This window comes from Neodiprion pinetum, chromosome 3 (genome assembly GCF_021155775.2).
Source record: "Neodiprion pinetum isolate iyNeoPine1 chromosome 3, iyNeoPine1.2, whole genome shotgun sequence".
Lineage (NCBI taxonomy): Eukaryota > Metazoa > Arthropoda > Insecta > Hymenoptera > Diprionidae > Neodiprion > Neodiprion pinetum.
The window spans coordinates 7,767,550-7,788,060 of NC_060234.1; the positions used below are offsets into that span (position 1 = coordinate 7,767,550).

The 20,511-nt window shown below is 36.4% G+C and overlaps 2 protein-coding genes across 4 annotated transcripts in view; one reads left to right on the forward strand and one right to left on the reverse strand.

Moving 5' to 3' along the window:
- The window catches only part of LOC124215349 (A disintegrin and metalloproteinase with thrombospondin motifs 9), a 180,961-nt gene that overhangs the window by 77,956 nt on the left and 82,494 nt on the right, over window positions 1-20,511 (forward strand). For all 3 annotated transcript variants that reach the window (XM_046618652.2, XM_069134263.1, XM_046618653.2), the window contains 2 exons: window positions 13,227-13,352; window positions 15,826-15,983. In XM_046618652.2, coding sequence (XP_046474608.1) covers window positions 13,227-13,352; window positions 15,826-15,983 — 284 coding nt within the window. The remainder of the gene's footprint in view (window positions 1-13,226; window positions 13,353-15,825; window positions 15,984-20,511) is intronic.
- On the reverse strand, window positions 16,203-20,509 carry LOC124215350 (golgin subfamily A member 6-like protein 22). The gene is made up of 4 exons (XM_069134264.1): window positions 20,443-20,509; window positions 18,621-18,702; window positions 18,303-18,501; window positions 16,203-17,929 (listed from the first exon to the last, which is right to left on the reverse strand). The coding sequence occupies exons 3-4, from the start codon at window positions 18,420-18,422 to the stop codon at window positions 17,021-17,023; spliced, it is 1,029 nt and encodes a 342-aa protein (XP_068990365.1). The 5' UTR covers window positions 18,423-18,501; window positions 18,621-18,702; window positions 20,443-20,509; the 3' UTR covers window positions 16,203-17,020.

The following is a 20,511-nucleotide window of genomic DNA, read 5'->3' on the forward strand; positions in this document are numbered from 1 at the left end:
ATTCTTAAGAATTTTAAAGTGATTTGAAGTACCACATAATTGAAATCTGAACTTTTATTCTCTTATAATACCAGTATCTTGTATCATAGTATTATTGAAAAGAGTTTCGTAGTCAATGAATGTGATAATGGTGCGTTGAGTATTTGTCGAATTATGTCGTAATAAAATGCAATAATAGTGTGGATTTTTGTCGCATAATCTTTTCATTTCAACACTTATTTCTTACCCATAAAATCACAATCAAAAGGCAGAATATATTAATGAAAAAAAAAAATGTACGGTCATCGATTATGGAAACCAGTTATGTTGTTATAACTTCACCGTCGATACAACACTCTACCCAATAATCATATACTGTTTTGACCTTCCGATTCAAGGAAAGTAAAACACTCTCTCAATGTAATTAAATCAGTTCCATCAAATCGATTCACTGTGTCATTTTATCTCGTGCGAAGAATAAAACGAGGAGAGGGAAAAAAAGTGGTAAAATTAATGAGTCACCTAGGTGTTTCACGCCGCTTGAAATGCCGTCCTATAAATTGAGAAAACTGCCTCGCCCTATCATCTAAGCGATTATATTCTACAGCGATGATTTGGCCGAATAGCTCGCCCAGGCATGCGGTTTGAAAAAAAGTCCAACTTTATTAGAAACAAGAAAAACCAAGTGATGAGTAAGCGCTTAAAAATACATTAGCAAATTCTCAGACGCTGTGGGAGATACGGGGCGGATTTTAGCAGCGGTCGTTGGTCTGTAGCGAGTACCGGTGATCACTTCATGAATTGTAACTTTTGGCACGCTTCGACACGTGGCTTGGTTAAATTCGCATTATGGCTCTGGTCAGTGATCCCTCACGGTGATCACAGTCAAACTATTGTGCCGTATAAAAACGCTCGCGTAACTGCACGGCATCATTCACTTACAATTAGATGTTACTTACGATTGGACGTCTCAAACGATTACGTCACGGTGCTATATCGGTCGCGGAGACGACCTTCTGCGCCGTTCATTCGATTTCCATACAATTCAAACCGTAGTTTTATACTGCCGAAACCAATTCCTCGTTCAAATTTCAGACAATTTCGTTCAACGGTTGCTGAGATTTTCCCAATTTTCTATCCAAATACGCGTAATAAGGAATGGAAAAAAGTTAACTCTGGTTTCTCTCACCTGAAATTTGTTGTAGCTTGAATGCCCGAAACATCCTTAAATACTCTTCGAACAGTTCATTCATACACAATTTGCGGATTGGAATCTCAGGCAAACAGGTAACCTAACCTAACGTAGGAATTGGACTGACAATGAGTTTCGCCGACGAAGTCGTAAATAGTGTAGCTGACTGATTCTCTCGACTGTCGATCATCCGTAGTCTCCTGTTTCTCTCGCTCTACTTGCTTCGCAAACGTTAAATCATTTCGATGCCGAACAAGGGCGGCGCTGCGCGTCTGCGGCCTTTTGATTCCTTCCTATTGTTCGTGTCTAACCGCCGGAACACTACCGAAATCATTATAACTATCGTACACCACATGACGTAATGAGGCAGAAAAAAAGAGGGACGAAAATCATCCTCCATTCGGAACGGTCTTATCGGCGAAATTGTTACACGGCGATTACCAAATTCGTCTCGGATGTTACAATCCTAATTGAGATTCCGATATTTACGGGTTTATCTCAAAACGATTGGTTTAAAATTCCAAGACTCCACATACGTAAGTGGAATATCACTGACGCTTCATTCATTAATCTCATTAGCGTTACATTAATTTCTTTGAAATACCACAAGCATTATATTTTTCAAGTTTCACGATCCTTGCCTAATTCTTTAGAACCGTCTTCAAGATTTAACTCAAACTCAAGGTAAAACTTGACCGGCATCTCACTTTTTTTTTTTTTTTTTTCGTTTTTCCGTTTTTAGTTGCAACGTCAGATTTAACCGTCGAGGATAATTGAGTCGTATTTAGGATGCCGATTATGAGATAATCAAATCATCTGGATCATTGCACAAGCATACGCGACTTCAATTTAGGTTACGTAATTCCGTGTAACGCAGCTCGACGCACCGGAAAAGTCAATCGAACGTAAAAGCAACAAAGTGGATTGCCGATAAACAGGATTAAGCATTCGCCACAGGCATCACCAACCGACATGAGAAATATCGCACACGATCTTATTGCAATTTAACTCTGGGAATGATCACTGCCAGAGAATAACTAGTTTTTCATCTTTGAAACGAATTCGAACGACAGTAATTGGAAGAATTTTTTGAATGCAGATTTATACCAAGAGTTCTGGACGTCTCTGCTTTCCAATTCGATATCTATATTTCAAAATAGTGGATCCGAAATGGTAAATCAACTATGTCAAGATAGGTTCGAATTTCATGAAAACTTCTATCTCGGGATTATCATAAAAGTCATACTGATTTTGATGAAGTAGATCTGCCATTTTTTATTCACTGTTTTGAATTTTTAAACTTTGCACTACATTAGCAATCAGTGACCTCGAAAAGCCGTTGATCAAAATTTTCATGACATCCTAACCGATTTCGACAAATATGACACGTCATTTTGGATTTTGACATTGAAAAATATTTTCCGATGGCCATCGTTCGAACGCACGTGAAAGGCTTCAAAAACGAGAAAGAGCTGAATTTTGAAAGTTAATTTCACCCCCTAAACATGGAATTCACCGCTATAAAAAAAAAAATTTTTTGACGACTTTTTAATCACCTCCACAACGCTTCAAAGGTAGTTAGAAATCGTCGATTTGAACAAAAGAACATCTTTAGCGAGTTCCAAATACTGATGATCTAGATAAGATTATTGAAACACTTTCATTCATGCAAAGACGTGATGCAACATAGAAAACCATCCTGTTAACGTTTATAATCCTCATAGTGTATATGTTACATAACATAGGTGTATAAATGATTCGTATAATTAATCCGCACGTGTCTCTCTCCACGGTTCCGGACAGTAAGTCTCCTCCACGCTCGGTTGGATCGTGATAAACTGCGCTAAGCGATGACGCTTCATTGTTTTAAAATTCATCACCAGTAATTCTTGGATAGTTGATAGCGTCCGGTTTCTAGGTACCTGTACCAACGTATCATCGTACGTAATACGTAGTTGTATAAATGTAGAATCGCACGTGTCCGGAGCGTATTTGTCATATTTTTGTTTTTTATTGTATAACGATGAGTTACTACGTGCACCCAACGTGTTGGACAACGACTCCTCGAATTGGACAAATATAGAGATAGAGTAAAAAAATGCGTCAAAAATTACAGAAATATGAAAGATGACCGCGAGTAACTAAACGCTAAAAAATCTTACGATTCGCATATTTGATCACTCTCGTATTTCCTGAGTGTACTCGGTGCTGGACATTCTTATTTTTTCTGTAGCCTTATTCCCCAGTTATCCGATATCAAAAGTTCCGAATTGAAACATTCGATTGTAGATTTGTATGATTCGCAACGATTCACCGGAAATTGGGAATGAAGACGTGGCGCTGTGTCATCTAGTGGCAAAAAATCGCATTACTCTAACTGCGTCGTATTTAATTTTAAAAGACCTCTTTCGTCGTCTTTTCTGCAGTACATTGATTCTGTGTGTAAAAACTAAAGCCTCACAGCTTGCACTAAGTTGTATGTATTTTCGTATTCGCATAATTGACCAAAACAATCCGCTCATAGTCCCATTCTTGGTGCCATGTTGCTTAGCCACGCCCCCACGTTCGTTCCCAAATACAATTGACAAACGTTAATCTTCTCACTGACAGTTTAATTTAGGTAAATGACTGCTGCTGCAATAAATTCTTACACAATTCGTGAAAGAGTGTTTGACATTACCAGCCGAGTACTCAATTGACAAACGTTAATCTTCTCACTGACAGTTTAATTTAGGTAAATGACTGCTGCTGCAATAAATTCTTACACAATTCGTGAAAGAGTGTTTGACATTACCAGCCGAGTACTCAATTATCCAGAACTCTTGGTATAAATCTGCATTCAAAAAATTCTTCCAATTACTGTCGTTCGAATTCGTTTCAAAGATGAAAAACTAGTTATTCTCTGGCAGTGATCATTCCCAGAGTTAAATTGCAATAAGATCGTGTGCGATATTTCTACAATGCGCGTTGGCATACGATGGGTAGATTTATATTGTCAGATACTAATTTTCGCATAAGGAATTCTTCGGTCACGTAGACACAGGGTGTTTATTATTCGTTATACACCTATAATCAGCGGTAATGAAAAATGAACAGTTAATTATTTTATGTCTTGCTTTATTCTTTGCTATTTTTTATTTTTTTTTCTCAGCGAGTAGTAATCACTTACCGTTAATTTACTAAATCCTTGACGTCGAAACAGTTTGATGATAATAAGAATATCGACATACAGTTCTAGCCACTCACGAACAATATTATTAATAAGCGGTCCCATTTTTGGAACACATTATTATTTTTTGTTAGGCCTGCATTGCGCGTTGTATTAACTCACAACTTATTAATACGGTATGCAATCAGTTTTGTAAATAATCGGCGTATTTTGACAAACACTTCTTATTCTACCGTACACAAAACCGGAATCGTTCCTTGTGTTTCTTGTTCCCGGTATAATTGTTGCGTAACTATGCGCAACTTCCATTGCGTCTTGACCGAAGATCGGCGATCTTCTTTTCTTCGGTCGAATTCTAAATTTTTCATCGATATCTTTTTTCTTGATTTTATATAATCCGTAAATAGAGTTATTTTAAATATTAAACTTTGAAAACTTTGTTGATTTTCGAGCTTTAGGATCTTCAACTTTTACAGTCACAGTATTGAATATAAAATTTTCAAACACAGTCATTTTTTATCTATTGTTTATTAATATATTTCCTGAATAAAAGTACTTCAGAATGCGTGATTCAAATTACACCTGTATCCATCAAACTCTGTGCAACAAAACACAACCGCAGCTTGTTGCTATTTTAATTCGCTTGTAAATAATTAGGCAGTATTTAAAAATCTTACAACCAATTAGCACGCTTCCGCCCAACAATGACCAATAAAAATTACGGCCTATCCACGGTAACGAAGCTGGCGATAAGCGGCCTGCGGTTATATGCCTTACAGCCGTGTAGAACACTCGACGGTGAATCTTGTCCGGTTATCTGGGGGATCAACCCTCTTGGCCATTACAGCACGTAATAAGTAAAATCACCCCGGGCCGAGGCCTCGTCCCTTGGGAACAGTTCGTAAGGAAAAATCCTAATGTAATAGGCATATGCGACGGCGGGCGTAAAGGTCGCGAATATGCCCAGTCACGAGCTCATTAAGGCTGAATCGGCCGTACCGTCAGAATCAAAAGTTAGGGAGGGATGAAAAAAAAAAAAAAAAATTAAAAAAATCCCCAGAAACGTTATTTGTGCAACTTTATTAAACTACTGCGTTTGTATCACGTGATAGAAATGAATCTGGGTACGAGCTATGATATTAACCTTCAGCTGGCACATTGGCGTCGTTGGTGATCCCAACAAAAAATTACTTGCTGTAACGAAGCAATTTAAGGTTTTTACTTGATTTTTTTCTGTGTTTTTGCTATTCACTTGAGTGTCTTGTACAAGATGTAAATGATTTTTAATTTTAAGACTGTTAAAAATTTGATAAACTCCAGAATAGTGAAAAGAATACGTTTTTTATAAAAACTTTAATAACTTTTTTAATTTTCGATACTGCGTGCTGAAAAATTAGATGGATATATTCAAGATATAGTACTTTTAAGAAAAATTCAGGTCCGTTATATCAGCCGAAAAAAAGTATTGATTTTGAAAAATGAAACCAAAAATTTTTGGTCAGAAAAATACTCATTTTTTTCAAAGACATGCGTTTGTTGATTAAAAAGAGGTTTGTTGACACGGAAATTGTTAGAAAAGCTTGTTTTAATAATAATTCACAATCATACATCCAGAGTGATGGAAAAATAAATAGACACAACTACACAAACAAAAAAAAAAAAAACCCAATAGCTTAAAACACTAGATACTGACTTTGTCTGCTAATAAATTTTGAAAAACAGTCGAAATAATTTTGGAGCAAAACTCGCTTTCGTAACACAGTTGAACTTTCAAGTTCCGAAAATTGCGATTAAAACCCTTAGGTCACGAACAACTCCAAGGTACCAGCTGAAGGTTGAAAATTTTAGGAAATATTTTCTAACAACATTGCGGTATAGTTGTAAAGCAGAGTTATAATTATTAACAAACATTTGTTGTATCGTAATAAAAAAAAAAAATCAATTTTCTTCCACTTTGAAGATAACTATTCGGTAAAGTTTTTCTCAACGATTTACTAGAAATTTCTGTGGTGCGCGTAGATTAATTCAATAAATATTAGAATCGAAGCAAAAATACCAGAGTTCGATCATGTTGAAGAATCTGATTATAATGCCTTTTCATTGGAATTGTATGAGGCTGAAATTGATACAACGTTATTATAATGATTCCGTTTTACAAAATTCTTTATTTTACAATTTTTTGCATGTCTGAGATGCAGTAAATTATAATAGGGCAAAACATATTCATATCTTCAGAACTTAATCACTTAAAAGTCACTATAAAATTGCAAAATAGTGACTTTTTTTTCCCAATGTTTCGTTACGCTAATGTTATCGACTTCAGCCTCATAAAATTTGCTCAGATTCATTTGTATCAAATACCAGAGATGTCGTTTCATTCGTTTTCAACGTGACTGGCAAGAATAACATGAATGACGATTTTTTAAACACTGATGGGATCTGAATCTATACTTAGTATCTATATTAATTATGTAAGGGGTTATGTATCGGAACGTACATTGAGAGTCTGAATTATATGCAGAAAATTTCTGGAGGGTAACATCGATTTCACGCAAAATGTAATTGTTTATAAAAGAATTCCAAATATGGAAGTCCACGTATCTCAGACGCGAAAAAGAGCTTAACAGCCCCATTCTATACACAATTCTGAACAAAAACACTTCAATTCATTTTCCTTTGACGTAGAAATTATAAAGAAATGACTGATTCTACGAATCGCATTAGTAAATTCGTAGAAGTCATGTCATTGCTTCATTCCTGCATCAAATTAATACACTACCGCCGAGTAATGTAAAACGAATCTGCCGTCGATCTGCTTTATTGTACGTTTGAAAGCCATTGCAGTGAAGAAGCAACTGCTTTTTTCGAACTGCAACGCGAAATTTTCGGAACCATGAAGTTTGCTGCATTCCTTGCCGTACTTTTTGTCCTCATCAATCTGTCTGAACAGATACCAGAACTGAGTATAACTAGCTTTACTAAATAAAAATTCAGTAAAATTATTCGTGTGAAATGAAATAATAATCAGAGCATTCAAAAAAATTATAGTAGACTTGAATAAAATTCTGAAACATCGATTAAAACGTAAATAATTGAATTTATAGGCACATCAATACATATGAGAACAATTTATTTTTATTTACTTACATAAATAAACATCCATTATTATTTACATAGTATAGAAATACTTTTTGTTCAGTGGTATGTCTGAGTCGTCCATTTTTTTTTTTTTTTTTTTCACAAACAGAAGACAGAATGACAATAAGTAGCAATTGTACTTATATGCGGTCTGTTATTTTTTACGAATCGATTAATCAACTGCGGATTCTACAAAGAAAAAGAACTCTCGAATACACCTAACTTCAAGAATTAATTTCAATATGTTTAAATTTTTCCTGGCATACAAATCATATGTATAATAAACATAGAATACAAGCCGTAAATTGTAAACAAAGTTTTACGTACTTTAGTCGTACTGTTAGAATAAAGAATAATTAGTTTCTTCCACATTTAATCAAATGGTTTTACGCGGTAAGATAAAAGATTTTTAAAAATCAATGGAAAATATTTTTCTTCTTCAAAATTAAAATGACAAATATGCCAGATTATAAAATAAATGTAGATTTAAGCATTACAGTACTGACGTTATTTTATGTAGTATGTGTGACAAAACTATGGTATTTCTACTATAATTACAGTTTATAGTATGATTGTCAACGCAGCTTGTCACAGTAACCGTATATATTAGGTTTATTTTTTATACCACTAACGTCGCTAGTGTTCCTTTAGCACCAAACTGACATTGGTCATGGTTGCAGGGTTGCCCAAGATCGATCAATCGATGATCTTGCAAAGTGATAGGTAGAAAGTTTTCGATTTAAACTCCCGCCTTAAACTCCCTTCACTGTCTTCGATGCATGTGGAACATCAGTGCCTCTTATTTTAGGCAGTTATTTGTTTACGCGGAGTTCGGTCTCCTTGTGTATTTCCATGATACAGGTATATGCAGATAAGATTTATTCTGAGAGCGGAATGACCAACGGCCTAGTACAAAAGTTACTAGCGCCAAATACGCAGATTATATTTATTCCGAGAGCAGAATGACCAACTGCCTAATACAAAAGTTACTAGCGCCAAATACGCAGATAGAATTCATAGACTTATAAAGATAGACTGAGCGCTCCTATAAGAGGCACTGAAGCTTACATAGGTATAAAGGACAGAGATATGCCGGGAGTACTGCTCTCTCTTTTCAATCGGTTTCATAGCGGGAGACAAGGGCGCAGTGGAAGTGGAACAGCTATATCTATAGGCGCATAATTTCGCCTCATTCTCCTCTACCGCCTCGATCCCCGCCAAAAATATCGTCAGAGAGGGAAAGAAGTACTCCCGACATATTTCTGTCCTTCAAATGTTTGCTTCAAGCGGCTCGTAAGAGCGCTTAGTCTATCTTTTATAAGGGTATGATAAAATTTATTCCGAGAGCAGAGTGAACAACGGCCTAATACAAAAGTTACTAGCGCCAAATACGTAGACCACGGTCTTACATACAGGTCTGGAAATCCTGGTGGTAGGGGTATGTCCTCTTACTGAAGCACCGGCCGTTTCGCCTAGTGACCACGAGTGTCGCTGCGACAGAGGGATTCAGGCTGCGCGAGAGAGATGAAACCAGGTTGTTGACCGTCCATGGTTTTGAAACCTGTTTCCGTCTCTCTCGCACAGCCTGAATCCCTCGATAGCAGCGACACTCGTGGTCACTAGGCGAAACGGCCGGTGCTTCAATAAGAGGACACCCCCACCATTGAAATTTTGACCGAGTTTCCAGACCTGTATGTAAGACCTTGACGTAGACTATGGCCGTGTTCGTAAATTGACTGCCAGTACTAAAAATTCCCTAGGACAGAGACAGAGCTGTCCATGAACTCGGCAGCGCAAAAGAGATGAAAGATTGGTGACAGTACCGTCAGTCAATTTTCGAACACGGTCTATATTTACCCCGAGAGCAGAATGACCAGCTGCGTAATAGAAAAGTTACTAGGGCCAACATAGTTAGACATTAATAGTTAGATGTTCTTTATTTCAACATACTTTTTTCTCCTTTCTCAACTTTTGATTCGGACGGTCCGGCCAATCCATTCTCAAGGGGCGGCTCTCTGGGGTCAGACTGTCTGCTCGTCTCCGTCCCGGCTGACCCTGACCGAGCCTGCAGCCGCGATGATCGTTGAGCGCATTGCCTTGCGATAACCCCGTATTACGAGCCACCTAGCCGTACGTATAACAGCGTCTAGGCGCCTACCGCGTATCCACGTGCTACGTGGAACATCTCCATTTCACCGCATTCCTCGCGGAGCTCGTAAATTGGTTGTTTAGTCGCCTCGCATGCCGGGAAATTGCGCCAACTTTGCTGCAAATTAACACACTGCTGGGTAAAATGCTTCGATAGATCCATTTAAAATGAATAATGGAAATGCGTTCAAAAACACAATTTAAATTAGTAAATGTAAATGGTTACTTCGAGCTAGAACATTTAAAATGTTAAATACAAAATACCATTTGCATTTTAAACGCTTATTTTAAATGAGACCATTTCAAATATTATCTAGCAGTGTTACATGAGAAAAATCTATCGTGCAAAATGTCCAAATTTTTTCACGCTACATGGGGGTTTTTTCGTTAAATATAACTACGTAGATTAGGTTCAGCGGCACTTTTTCAACCTCCATTCCATCAATTTTTTCTTTCAACACTTTTTTTCCGAAGCATGCTGTTTTGTTCATTTAAATTTGGGACTTGAGAGCAAAACTTTCTGAAAATAGGTAATACGCCATAACTGGTGAACTAAATGATTGAAATATCCGTCGAAGGATGATCGGTCGCACTGCTTTAGCAGACTACACATCGACGAGTGTCAGAAGATCGTTGAATACATACACGTAATACACGTCACTAATATGAGATTGAATGGATGAAAGAATATAAATAAATGACATGATGAAAAAAGGAGACGGTAGCGAAATGACAAGGTCATATTTCCAGACACCAGATTAACGAGCTCCTTACGTCTTCCGATCAAGATCTGTAATTTTTATAACTAGTCAGTTGTACCTTACATGGTTGTGCCCACTCCCACGCGATAAATTTGGAACTCGATATTTATTCTCGTCAATGACAAAGAGTCAATTTTGAAACCTTGCTATATCGTCATAAATTCGTATACAAGGTGGCTTATATAAATAATCTTACCTGAACTGGGATTTAAGAATTTAAGTATCAACATTCGATCTGTTGAAAAAGAAATCATCGGCTATATTTAGAAAAAACCATAATTGTCTCTCCCGTATTTTCTACAGATTACCTAACTGGATTTCGTATTGTCTTCTAATCGCCACCGGGTTCAATATATCTTTTCCTTGGTTATTTTTCCTTTTCTCTTACCACAAAGCAGCATCTTCACAGATTTCAATCCCTTGGGATTTGAAGAAGGAACTTGTTTTCCGCTTAAATTTTTAGACATGTGTGCACTAAAAAATTTTCCAAAACGATACGTAAATCTGATAGATGCTTCAGGCACAAAATTCACAGATTATCAAATTAATTAAACAAATAAAGACTTTTCTGACACTAATTTATATGCATGCGTTGAAGTCATCGTGAAATCAACAAATTATTATACTTGATACTTACCCTGTGTACAAAGATATTCATATGTTATTGCACAATCGATTAGTAAAAAATGGCGTAAGTTCCCTTGAACAAATAAATATAAGTAAGTGAAGCATTAACCGGTTGAAAAATAATAATGACAGATGCAGTCCTTCTAAAGCATAAATATAAAATACTTATGATCCGGGATAAAAAGCTTAAATCGATAAACCTTGACAACGCGGTTATAAGGAAACCGTAAACTGCACTGAGGATTGTGATTAATGCAGTATTTTTTAACCAGAAAGAATAATGAGGTGAGTATAAGGTACCAAGAAAGAAAAAACTTCGGTAATATAAATCAATCAATATATTTCATCTTGATTAATATTGTTTGCTCAATCATTTTATTTAAACTGATCTGAAAGGAGGTGTATTATTAATCTCGAATAATTTCTCAAATAAGTTTGATGAGGCAGCTTCAGTAAATTGATCCTTAACGTTTGTACCATTATACCGTAGAATAAAAAGTAAAACAAAACAACGGATCGGTAATTAGAAATGATCGTCTCGTCTCGTCGTGCAAATGCAGCTGCTAATCCTTGCATTGAATAATAATCACTTTATTTTCTAGTCAGATGACACAAGCTCAGATGCACGGTTATATATAGCCATCTGACACAATCCGATTGTGCGAATATTGTGCGCGAACTAATTTGCGCAATCAGATAAAACTTTGAGTAAACTCCGGTTAAAAGGATTTATATAAAATTATTTCCTAGTTTTTAAGTTCACTCAATAATCTCTCATCGCGTCCGACAAATTATAAAGAAATCGTACGATAATTTATTGAATTTTACACTGGGGTGAAAAATTTCAGAAGTGGTCAGATTTTTTTTTGCATGGGATACCATTATATTTACCGAGAAGAAACGGTGAAAGTTATTGTTAGCAGGCTAAATGACCGACTGCGCATGTGCAAAATAATTGAAAACCATTAGTCGCCGGGATCGTATCCGCGGCAATATTTTCGTCTGCTAGGAAGAGGAGCCAACTCATTCGAAATGGGAGGAGATAACCAAACTCTGTTCCGTCAAGTGACGAATTGAAATCATGCTGTTATGTTATTAATGAGTCGTGGCAGTCATCGGTCATCAATCAACCGGCAAGAAAATTTTCCTTCCTGATTTCCTGCATGGACCATTTGAGATTTGTTTAAGCCGAAAAAAAAAATCTCATCACCTACGTAATCTCCACAAGACAGCTTTTTTGACATTTCCAATTTGGGTTGGCTAGCCTGCATGCAAATCCGACGAAACTTGCGCATGCGCAATCGGACGCTCTTTCTGTTAAGCTTCAATGTTTTGTTGCGATATTTATTGATTCCAAAAATTTTCGCCCCTTCTTGGTTGCCTAACCTTTGTAGAAGAAATCGAATTTTTTAGAAAATTTCCCAACTTTTTGAGCATTCCAAGTGTTATAAGGGTATAGGGGGATTCTACGTCTATGTCTCAGATTGGCTTCATAATTTTTTGTATGAAAGTACATGACGAAAAACGCAATAGCAATTTTATCAGAATTTTTCGACTCAGCGTATCTGAACTATGATTTAAAAACCTGAAACGTGAACCTCCACTTTCTAAGATCTGAAAAAATTCAGAAAAATCTTATGAAATATGTATAACAAAATTTCTGACACCTATTAAAAGATGGAGATATCACAACTTCAAAAGATAAATAAGAGAAATAAAAAATCACTATTGTTCGATTGCATTTTTCACACAAGAACAAACACAAAAATGTTCATTCTTAATAATAATGATATTTTTTCTTTCATTTTTCTTATTGATATTTTGAAGTTATGAAATCTCTATGTTCTAATCGGTGTCAAAAATATTGTTGTACTTTATAAGATTTTTCTGAATTTTTTCAGGTTTTAGAAAGTCGTGGCTTTTGTTTCAAGTTTTTAAAACGTACTTCAGATACGCTGTGTCGAAAAATTCTGAAAAAATTGCGATCGCGTGTTTCCTCGTGTACTTTCATACGAAAAATTAATAGGATTGCCTCATACATAGAATTCACCGTGGCTATTGTTCACCTTGGCACAAAGTTTCCACGCATAATCGTAACGGCTAGACTAAACTGTCTACGGCAACGTCGTGGGTGTTTATCTGCATCTGTTTATCGCATACGTCAATCGTTTGTCGATTTGTTAGTACCAAGAGTATTCCTTCCTTGTTTCAGATGGCCAGCAATCAGTTGAGGGCATCGAAGGCTACGGACAACAATTTAAAAACCTAACTGCTGCGGTACACAATGTGGAGATGGTCGTACCGAAGAAGATTCATTGGAATATTTACGAAGACCCAGGTAATTTTCATCAGTCATTCAAGTTTTGGTTGTACTTCAAGTCTGAATGTCACCGCGTGTTTACCGAACAACAAAGTGAAATAAATGAGAATCGAAAACGCGAAAAAAATTATCATCATGTGAATATGCAAGTACCTATTAGTTTCGATTTATATCCATCGTTGACTCAAGCGAATTCATATTCCTTATCTGTTTATTGATAAAAGTTAGGCAATGTATCAAGTGAAACAGCTCGTTCCACCGTGGTGAATAAAATCGGTAGAGCTTCTCATAGTAAGAAGATGGCAAGGTTATCCAACCAGTATCTGGAAACATTCGACATTTTTCATTTATACGTGTCATCGCCTTTGATGTACCAATAATTTCCATATTCCATAACGTGGAATGACAGTCATAACCATTTTTTATTTATTTTTCTTTTATACCAAACCTGGTCCCATAATGTACCAGTTCTACAACCATATTGACTTAATGAATACTGAGACTCGACGACGGCAAAAAACATTTTTGGAATTGTAATTGATGGTAGTTTGCACACTTAGGCCAATATCGTTTAACCATTTTTCACCTGACTAGAATTTATCGTCCAAGAATTGTACAATTCATTCGCCGTTCTTTCGAACAGTTTCGTACACTTTCATGAGTCAATAATTTCTTTTTCTTACGGCATTGCGAGCGCAATATTTGATGTCAATAAGGTGCAGGAAATAGGTCAATCGCAGCAAGCATGTCTGCCGCAATTGCTGCAATGACATTCTGATTTTTTTTCGCGGCAATTATTGAATAAATTATCCGCGACCCGGGGACCAGCATGCATCATTATTCTTGCAATAAATGAGTCACGTTGAGATTATTGAACCCGAACAGACGTGAGCAAAAGAGAAATGGCTAATAAACCGAGACGACGAGATTCCTGAAGATTAATTATTGATTGTCGTCGGCAGTCGATGCCCGGTTATTATTTCGTCCTTTATTTTTCATCCATGTCATTCTTTTTGTGTCCCAGTCTCGAGAAGCCGTTTAGCCGTGGCTGGAATTTCCGCTCGGCATTAGGGACCAATTGAAATAAAATTGCGACTGTCTTGCATTTAAATTCATTAGGCTATTCCCAGCCCTGTTTAACGTACGTTTGCAGTCGTTAACTGCATCACGAGTCGTCGACAATTCTCGGAGCTATGCGGTTAATAATTATTATTCTATTCACGGTACGGATCGCGAACGATCCTCTACTGGTTACTCATTCGTCTCGAAGCCAGACGATCACCGTCACTCCTCGATTTCTGCGGGCTTGTCATCTTTCTCCAGAACCAATATCCAGGCCTACACATGGTCGTTTGCTTTCTCACGAGATGAGTAAATAACATTTGACGAAATCTAGGATGGATGGGCCGTACCGGTTGAATTAAAACCCAGAAAAAGAGAAAAGACGGTTCAATGTATCTCCAAAAATCATACTTGTGCCAATGATGATGAACGCGATCAAAACAACGTATCTACTATGCGATAGAAATGGACTCTATCTGAGAATTCCGATGATACAAGCTAAGATATCGACTGTAGGAGTAAAGGTTTCGTAATCAGAATCTTCAAAATGTTTAAACTCTGGTGTTTTTTAATCAGAGTCTAACGTTAATTGGCTTACTTTGCTCAGCAGAGAAATGTACAGAGATTGTCTGAAATTTCTTTTTACAGCTATCCTCGGAGTGGATATAAAAAGGATTTAAGTGAATGCGATACAACAGATTTTAAGCAACAATTACATTTGTGCATTACGGACTGCAACATAAAATTTTTCCAACGTTTCTCAGGAAATTTCTAGAGATCTGATCGGTGTTCAAGACGAGCTCAAAAACGTTAAAATTGGATCAAAAAAAAAACACCAACATGTAATCATTTTCAATCATCTGATTATAAAATCTTTTCTCGAATTGCTTATAGCTCAGCTTGTTAGTCGAACTGTCTAAGATTCATTTCTATCACAAAATAGGGACATCGTTTCGTTCTAAGAATTTTTTACCGGTATTTTTTTTTTGTCTTTTCTTAACTTGTGATGCAGACAGTGGCATCTATTCATCCTTAATGAGACTATACCAATTACTGGCCAGTTCACACGACCTTTTTTTCACTTATCAATCATTTTTTCACCAAACTCGATCTTCCTGACTCATACATTTGAATGCAGACGATGCAAGACGCGATGGTATGATTTTTTTTTTTTTTTGCTGCGGAAGGAATCATTTATTGTTAATTTTTTTCTCTGAATGTTTTGACCAGAACAAAAGATGTAAATCAATCACTTAATCTACTTTGAGTAAATTAATCATTCGTCTTGATAGAGAAATACTGTAGAAATCGAAACACTAACGATGTTGTAAAAATAATTTTGCAACGAGAAATACTGCTTGAAAAATCAATTGTTTGTCTTATACCTCCAATTCTTATCCGCAATTTTGTTTTGCGCATTTTATTGCAGAGGAGAGCAATACGGCGACCAGACATCATACTGGACATTTCAGACACTCAACAGCCGAAGTGTGGGATCCACATCCACAGTATGAGTTCAAAGCATTTGGAAAAGACTTTCACCTTCTGCTGTCACAGGACACGAGTTTCATTTCGCCCGACATTACGGTGAGTAAAGCCAAAAATCAGCGAAAGTCATTCAGATTTCATTTTATACAAATGAAAACTATAAAACTGTTGCTCACAGATTTTTCTACAGCACTCTGAAAGTATTCGTAGTAATATTTGGCCTCATCAAGATCCGAACCCCGAAGTAAAATATATTCGAGACTGAAGAATTTTTACACAATTGTTTACATAAATTAACGATATCTTTTATTTCTCTATTGATTTTCCTGAATTGCCTGCGTTTCATTTGGCTCTGTCAAAAGTTAGGATTCGTATAATATGCGGAATGACCCATGAATAATGGATCGGAGTATTTCACTCACGGTCAGAAACGTTTCTACGATTGAAATATGTTGTCGTATGTGCATATGCGGTATTTATTTGCTTGTTCTTCCGTATCCAGCCCTTTGCTTTTACACCACTCATTGCATTTATCTTCTATGAAATCTTCTCAGAAGTTTTTCGCACGCTTTACTTAGTGCATACCTCATTTCGTAATATCCAAAGTAACCAAAATGAACAAACAGTATGATCGTCATACTTTATACAACAAAACAAGAATCAATTCTGGTGTACGAAACTTAGCCTTCAGGTAATTAGAAACCGGTTTTCCATGAATTCCAGAAAAAAAGAAAACAAAAAAAAAAAAATTGACTCTAGAAATACGTAACAGAAAATAAAATTACATATAATTGAAAATGAAAGAAAACGAAACTAAAGTTTTGCATCCCATGGATCCAGGGGAAATAAAGCATAAAAAACTTGACCCTAGAGAATTATAGTAAAAAATAGAAGTATAACTGAAAATCAAAGCAAGGGAAATCAAATTTTCTGTAAACTATCGAAAACATAAAAGAAATAACTATTCCTGCGCCCGTACTTTTCTGTGAATTGAAAAATGAATTTTCGTATAGTTAAATTTGACAACAGCGATTAGATTGGCACCGATAAACAACCGAAATTGCAAATCCCAATATCTAATTGTAAATCATTTAGGTATCCTTTCTTCTTATGTTTTCCATCTCTTCGGTCTCATTTCACTCAAATCTCTGCCCCCACGGGCCCCTAATTTTTCTCATTCCGTCTTCACGTCCATCGTCTAATCTCTGACCAAGGTCTCGAGAGCCCCTGTTGCCCTTAGCGTCGAGTCTCCTTCCCGTTCTTACTTCCTTCAGACCCTTCTCCTCTTCGCTCCACACATACATCGAATCTTCAACCCAGAGTTTCATGTAGCCTATTTTAACCCTCATACCGCTGGCCCTCGCTTCTGTTGCCCTCTTTGTTATCTCAATCTGGATCTCCTTCTCTCTTTTAGTCAAATCGTCATCGATGAATACCTTCCGCCCTTTCAGCACCGATTTACCATCCATAACTTTTCTCTTCGTCACCCAATCCCCAAGTTTCACCAGGAGCGCCCTATTTCGGCCTTCCTGGAACACCTGCACCTCTTTAATGTTGATTAGTTCCCCCGTCACTTCGGCTAAAAGTCTTTCTGCTAATCTGTCTGCGCGTCCTCCGACATCAACCTCCAGTCCTCTGATCATCACGTTATTTCTCCTCTCCCACTTCTCCTGGGCCTCCCAGTTTTTCTCTGCATCCAACATCGAACCTTCCAGTACTCCGCTTACTTTTATTTTCTTGAACAATTCGTCCATCTGTCTGTCGACATATTTCATACCATCCTCTCGCTTTTTCTGCTCCATTATTTTCCAGTTTACGTGTTCCCTTTCCAATCGTACTATTGTCTCTTCCAGCTTCGATCTCTCCTGAGTCCACTCTTTTTTAGTACTTTCTATCGCTAGCGTAAGCTTTTCCACCTCTTGCTTCACTTCACCTCTCCATTTCTCCTCCTCTATCCGCTTCTTCCTCATCTCGCCCATAAGTTCTTCTTTGAAATTCATAATCGTCTTCTTGATACAATCGGTGGCCGTTTCTCCTTCTTCTGTCTGTTTGAAAATGTGAAATTGAATTGTTGTGTTACAATTGCATTAGATAACGGTACAACACTTATCAAGAAGTACTTATTTCTAAATCCTTGTAGAAATTTTGTTCTCATATTCTTTTCCCTAATTTCAACAATATTTTGTTGAAAACATGTACCTGAATCAATTTTGAACGAGTCTTTACAGCAAACACTCAAGAGTTTTAATATTGTCTAATCTTTAACATTGAATCATAATTCAACAAGATTTTGGCATACAGTAAAAACTTTGCAAATAGTAAGCGAAGTCTCCTTCTTGCATGTAAAACGGCTACTGTTCCTTTAAGATGTCACTAATCGTACAGCATTGACAAAAATCTACGTATCCATCTATGTACCTTTGCATTTGTACTTTTGTCAACAACCGGTTGCTGCGCTTTCTTCTTATTCCCTTCAGTTTTCTTTTCCTCTGGTGAGCTCTGTGTCAGATTACTCTTTTTAAGAATTCTTTCTTCCATCGCCTCGCTAGTCACATCTCGTTTCCTCTTACGAATCTCGCTCCCTGTATCCACTCTAGTATAGCGAGTTGGTAGAATGCTATTCAAATTCATACAATTAAAATAAATATGTTGATGAAACGTTGTCAAAGGTTTGCTCATACTCAAAAGAGGATATATAAGTTGAATCCTTCCGCATCGGTACATATGATTTCTTACCAGGGCTCTGAGTGCGCTCTTACTCTTCTGTTCGACACTGCTACTTCTGGTTTGCCTCTGTCCTGACACACGGTTTTTCCACCTGCGAAATCCATCGCTGCTTTTTTCTATTCTAGCATGCGTTAAAGACATCATTTTTTAAATTTACCATTTATTCGACAAAATATTGGATTGAGCAATATCCGTTTTCTTATATTGAATTTACAAGACTTGAACAATGGTTCGGCTATGCAATGACAAAATTACGATTCGATTGTTCATTGAATAAGAGTGTTCTCGTCATATCAACTAGTCGACACCAATAAAATATTCCGGTGATATTACGAGAGACTTTTCTCAGTGAAAAGTGTAGACTACACTGTGTAAAAATCAGATTTGTGTGGAAAGTTTATCAGCGACGTGAGAAAAGTGTAGGCGTAAATCAGCTGCTTGTGGTAATAAAGATTATTATTACTCACAACTATCGTTGTTCTAAAAATGGAGTAACAAAAAATAATATGGCTGATATTTATAACATTAATGTAATAATAAATATGTAGCGGAATGAACTTAATAATTTAAAGTTTATGCAACGAAAATGAAATCAGCACATTTGTTATTTGAATAATAACCAACTTTTTTCTGCGATCCCCAAAGGCTTCAATAATAAAAGTAACTGATTTTTTAAGTGCAAATGCATTACGTTAACATACCAAACTTCAGCTCATTGAGTAAATAAATACTGCAAAGACCTATTGAAAAGTGTTAACATTTCAATGAGATATGATCTATAATCTTGTAATAATACTTGACTTATAATGTTTACCAGCAATACAAAAACTTTGCATATGTAAGTTTTCCAACTGCGATTAATATTCGTTACAATTAACAGAACAAATCGGATAAAAGATTAAATTGTTCGGAAAAATATAGTAAAATCAGAGTGGTTGTGAAAATTGGATTTTGAACCTCCTAACTTTTTAAAATGTCCCAAAATGATTATACTACAACAAATATTAAACATGAATTCCAAGATGATATGAAAGAAGCTCGATGTTTGTGGATTCTTTCATCTTTCTTTTCTATTTTTTTTCACTTTTCAATATTATTGAAGTGCATGTAAATCATTATCACACCATTCCACCAGCATTATCATCACCAATATGTGATGTAAGAATCCAGTAAATCAACACGAATTGAGCATGTCAAAAACGGAATTAAAACAAATAAAATGGAATTCAAAAGAATTGGCACACAGGTTTGTTGAATCTATTCAATTTGTTTTTATTCGTGGCAATTTCGTTTTTGACTGACACAATTCATTTCATTTCGTTTTGGTTTACTGGGAATTCCCCGATATTTCCCCGAGGTTTCTGGAATGCAAAAAAATGCCTATACACTTTCCTTTTAAGTTTCAAAATCAAAATGGTTTCGAACAAGTCACGTACTCAACAGATCATGATTTCAATGGAACCTAACCTAACTTATTTCATTTGCCTAAAACCAAGATTTCCCCTGAAATATATAAAAGCGCCTCATAGCATTTGCAATGTCTCTACAATATTCAAAAGTGGGCAAACCGATATCACTTGTTTCATTTATCACGGTTTCACCTTTTTATAGGTTAGGTTAACCTTACAATACTACTTATAGCACCGCCTCACCGGTAGAACGACAAACCGGTTGCCGAAAATCATCAACTTTTCCGATTCTACATGAACATTCTTCGAAATACCAACACTGAAAATTTTCAGACACTTTAGAAAGTTGTATAAATTTTCTACTATTCCGAATGAATAATGAACTCAAATGTTCAAATTCGAAAAAACACCCAAGTGCTTACCTGACTTCTTTTTGAGAGAGACACGTACTCTTCGCTCACGTTCGCGCAATGTTTGTATAATCTGCTGCT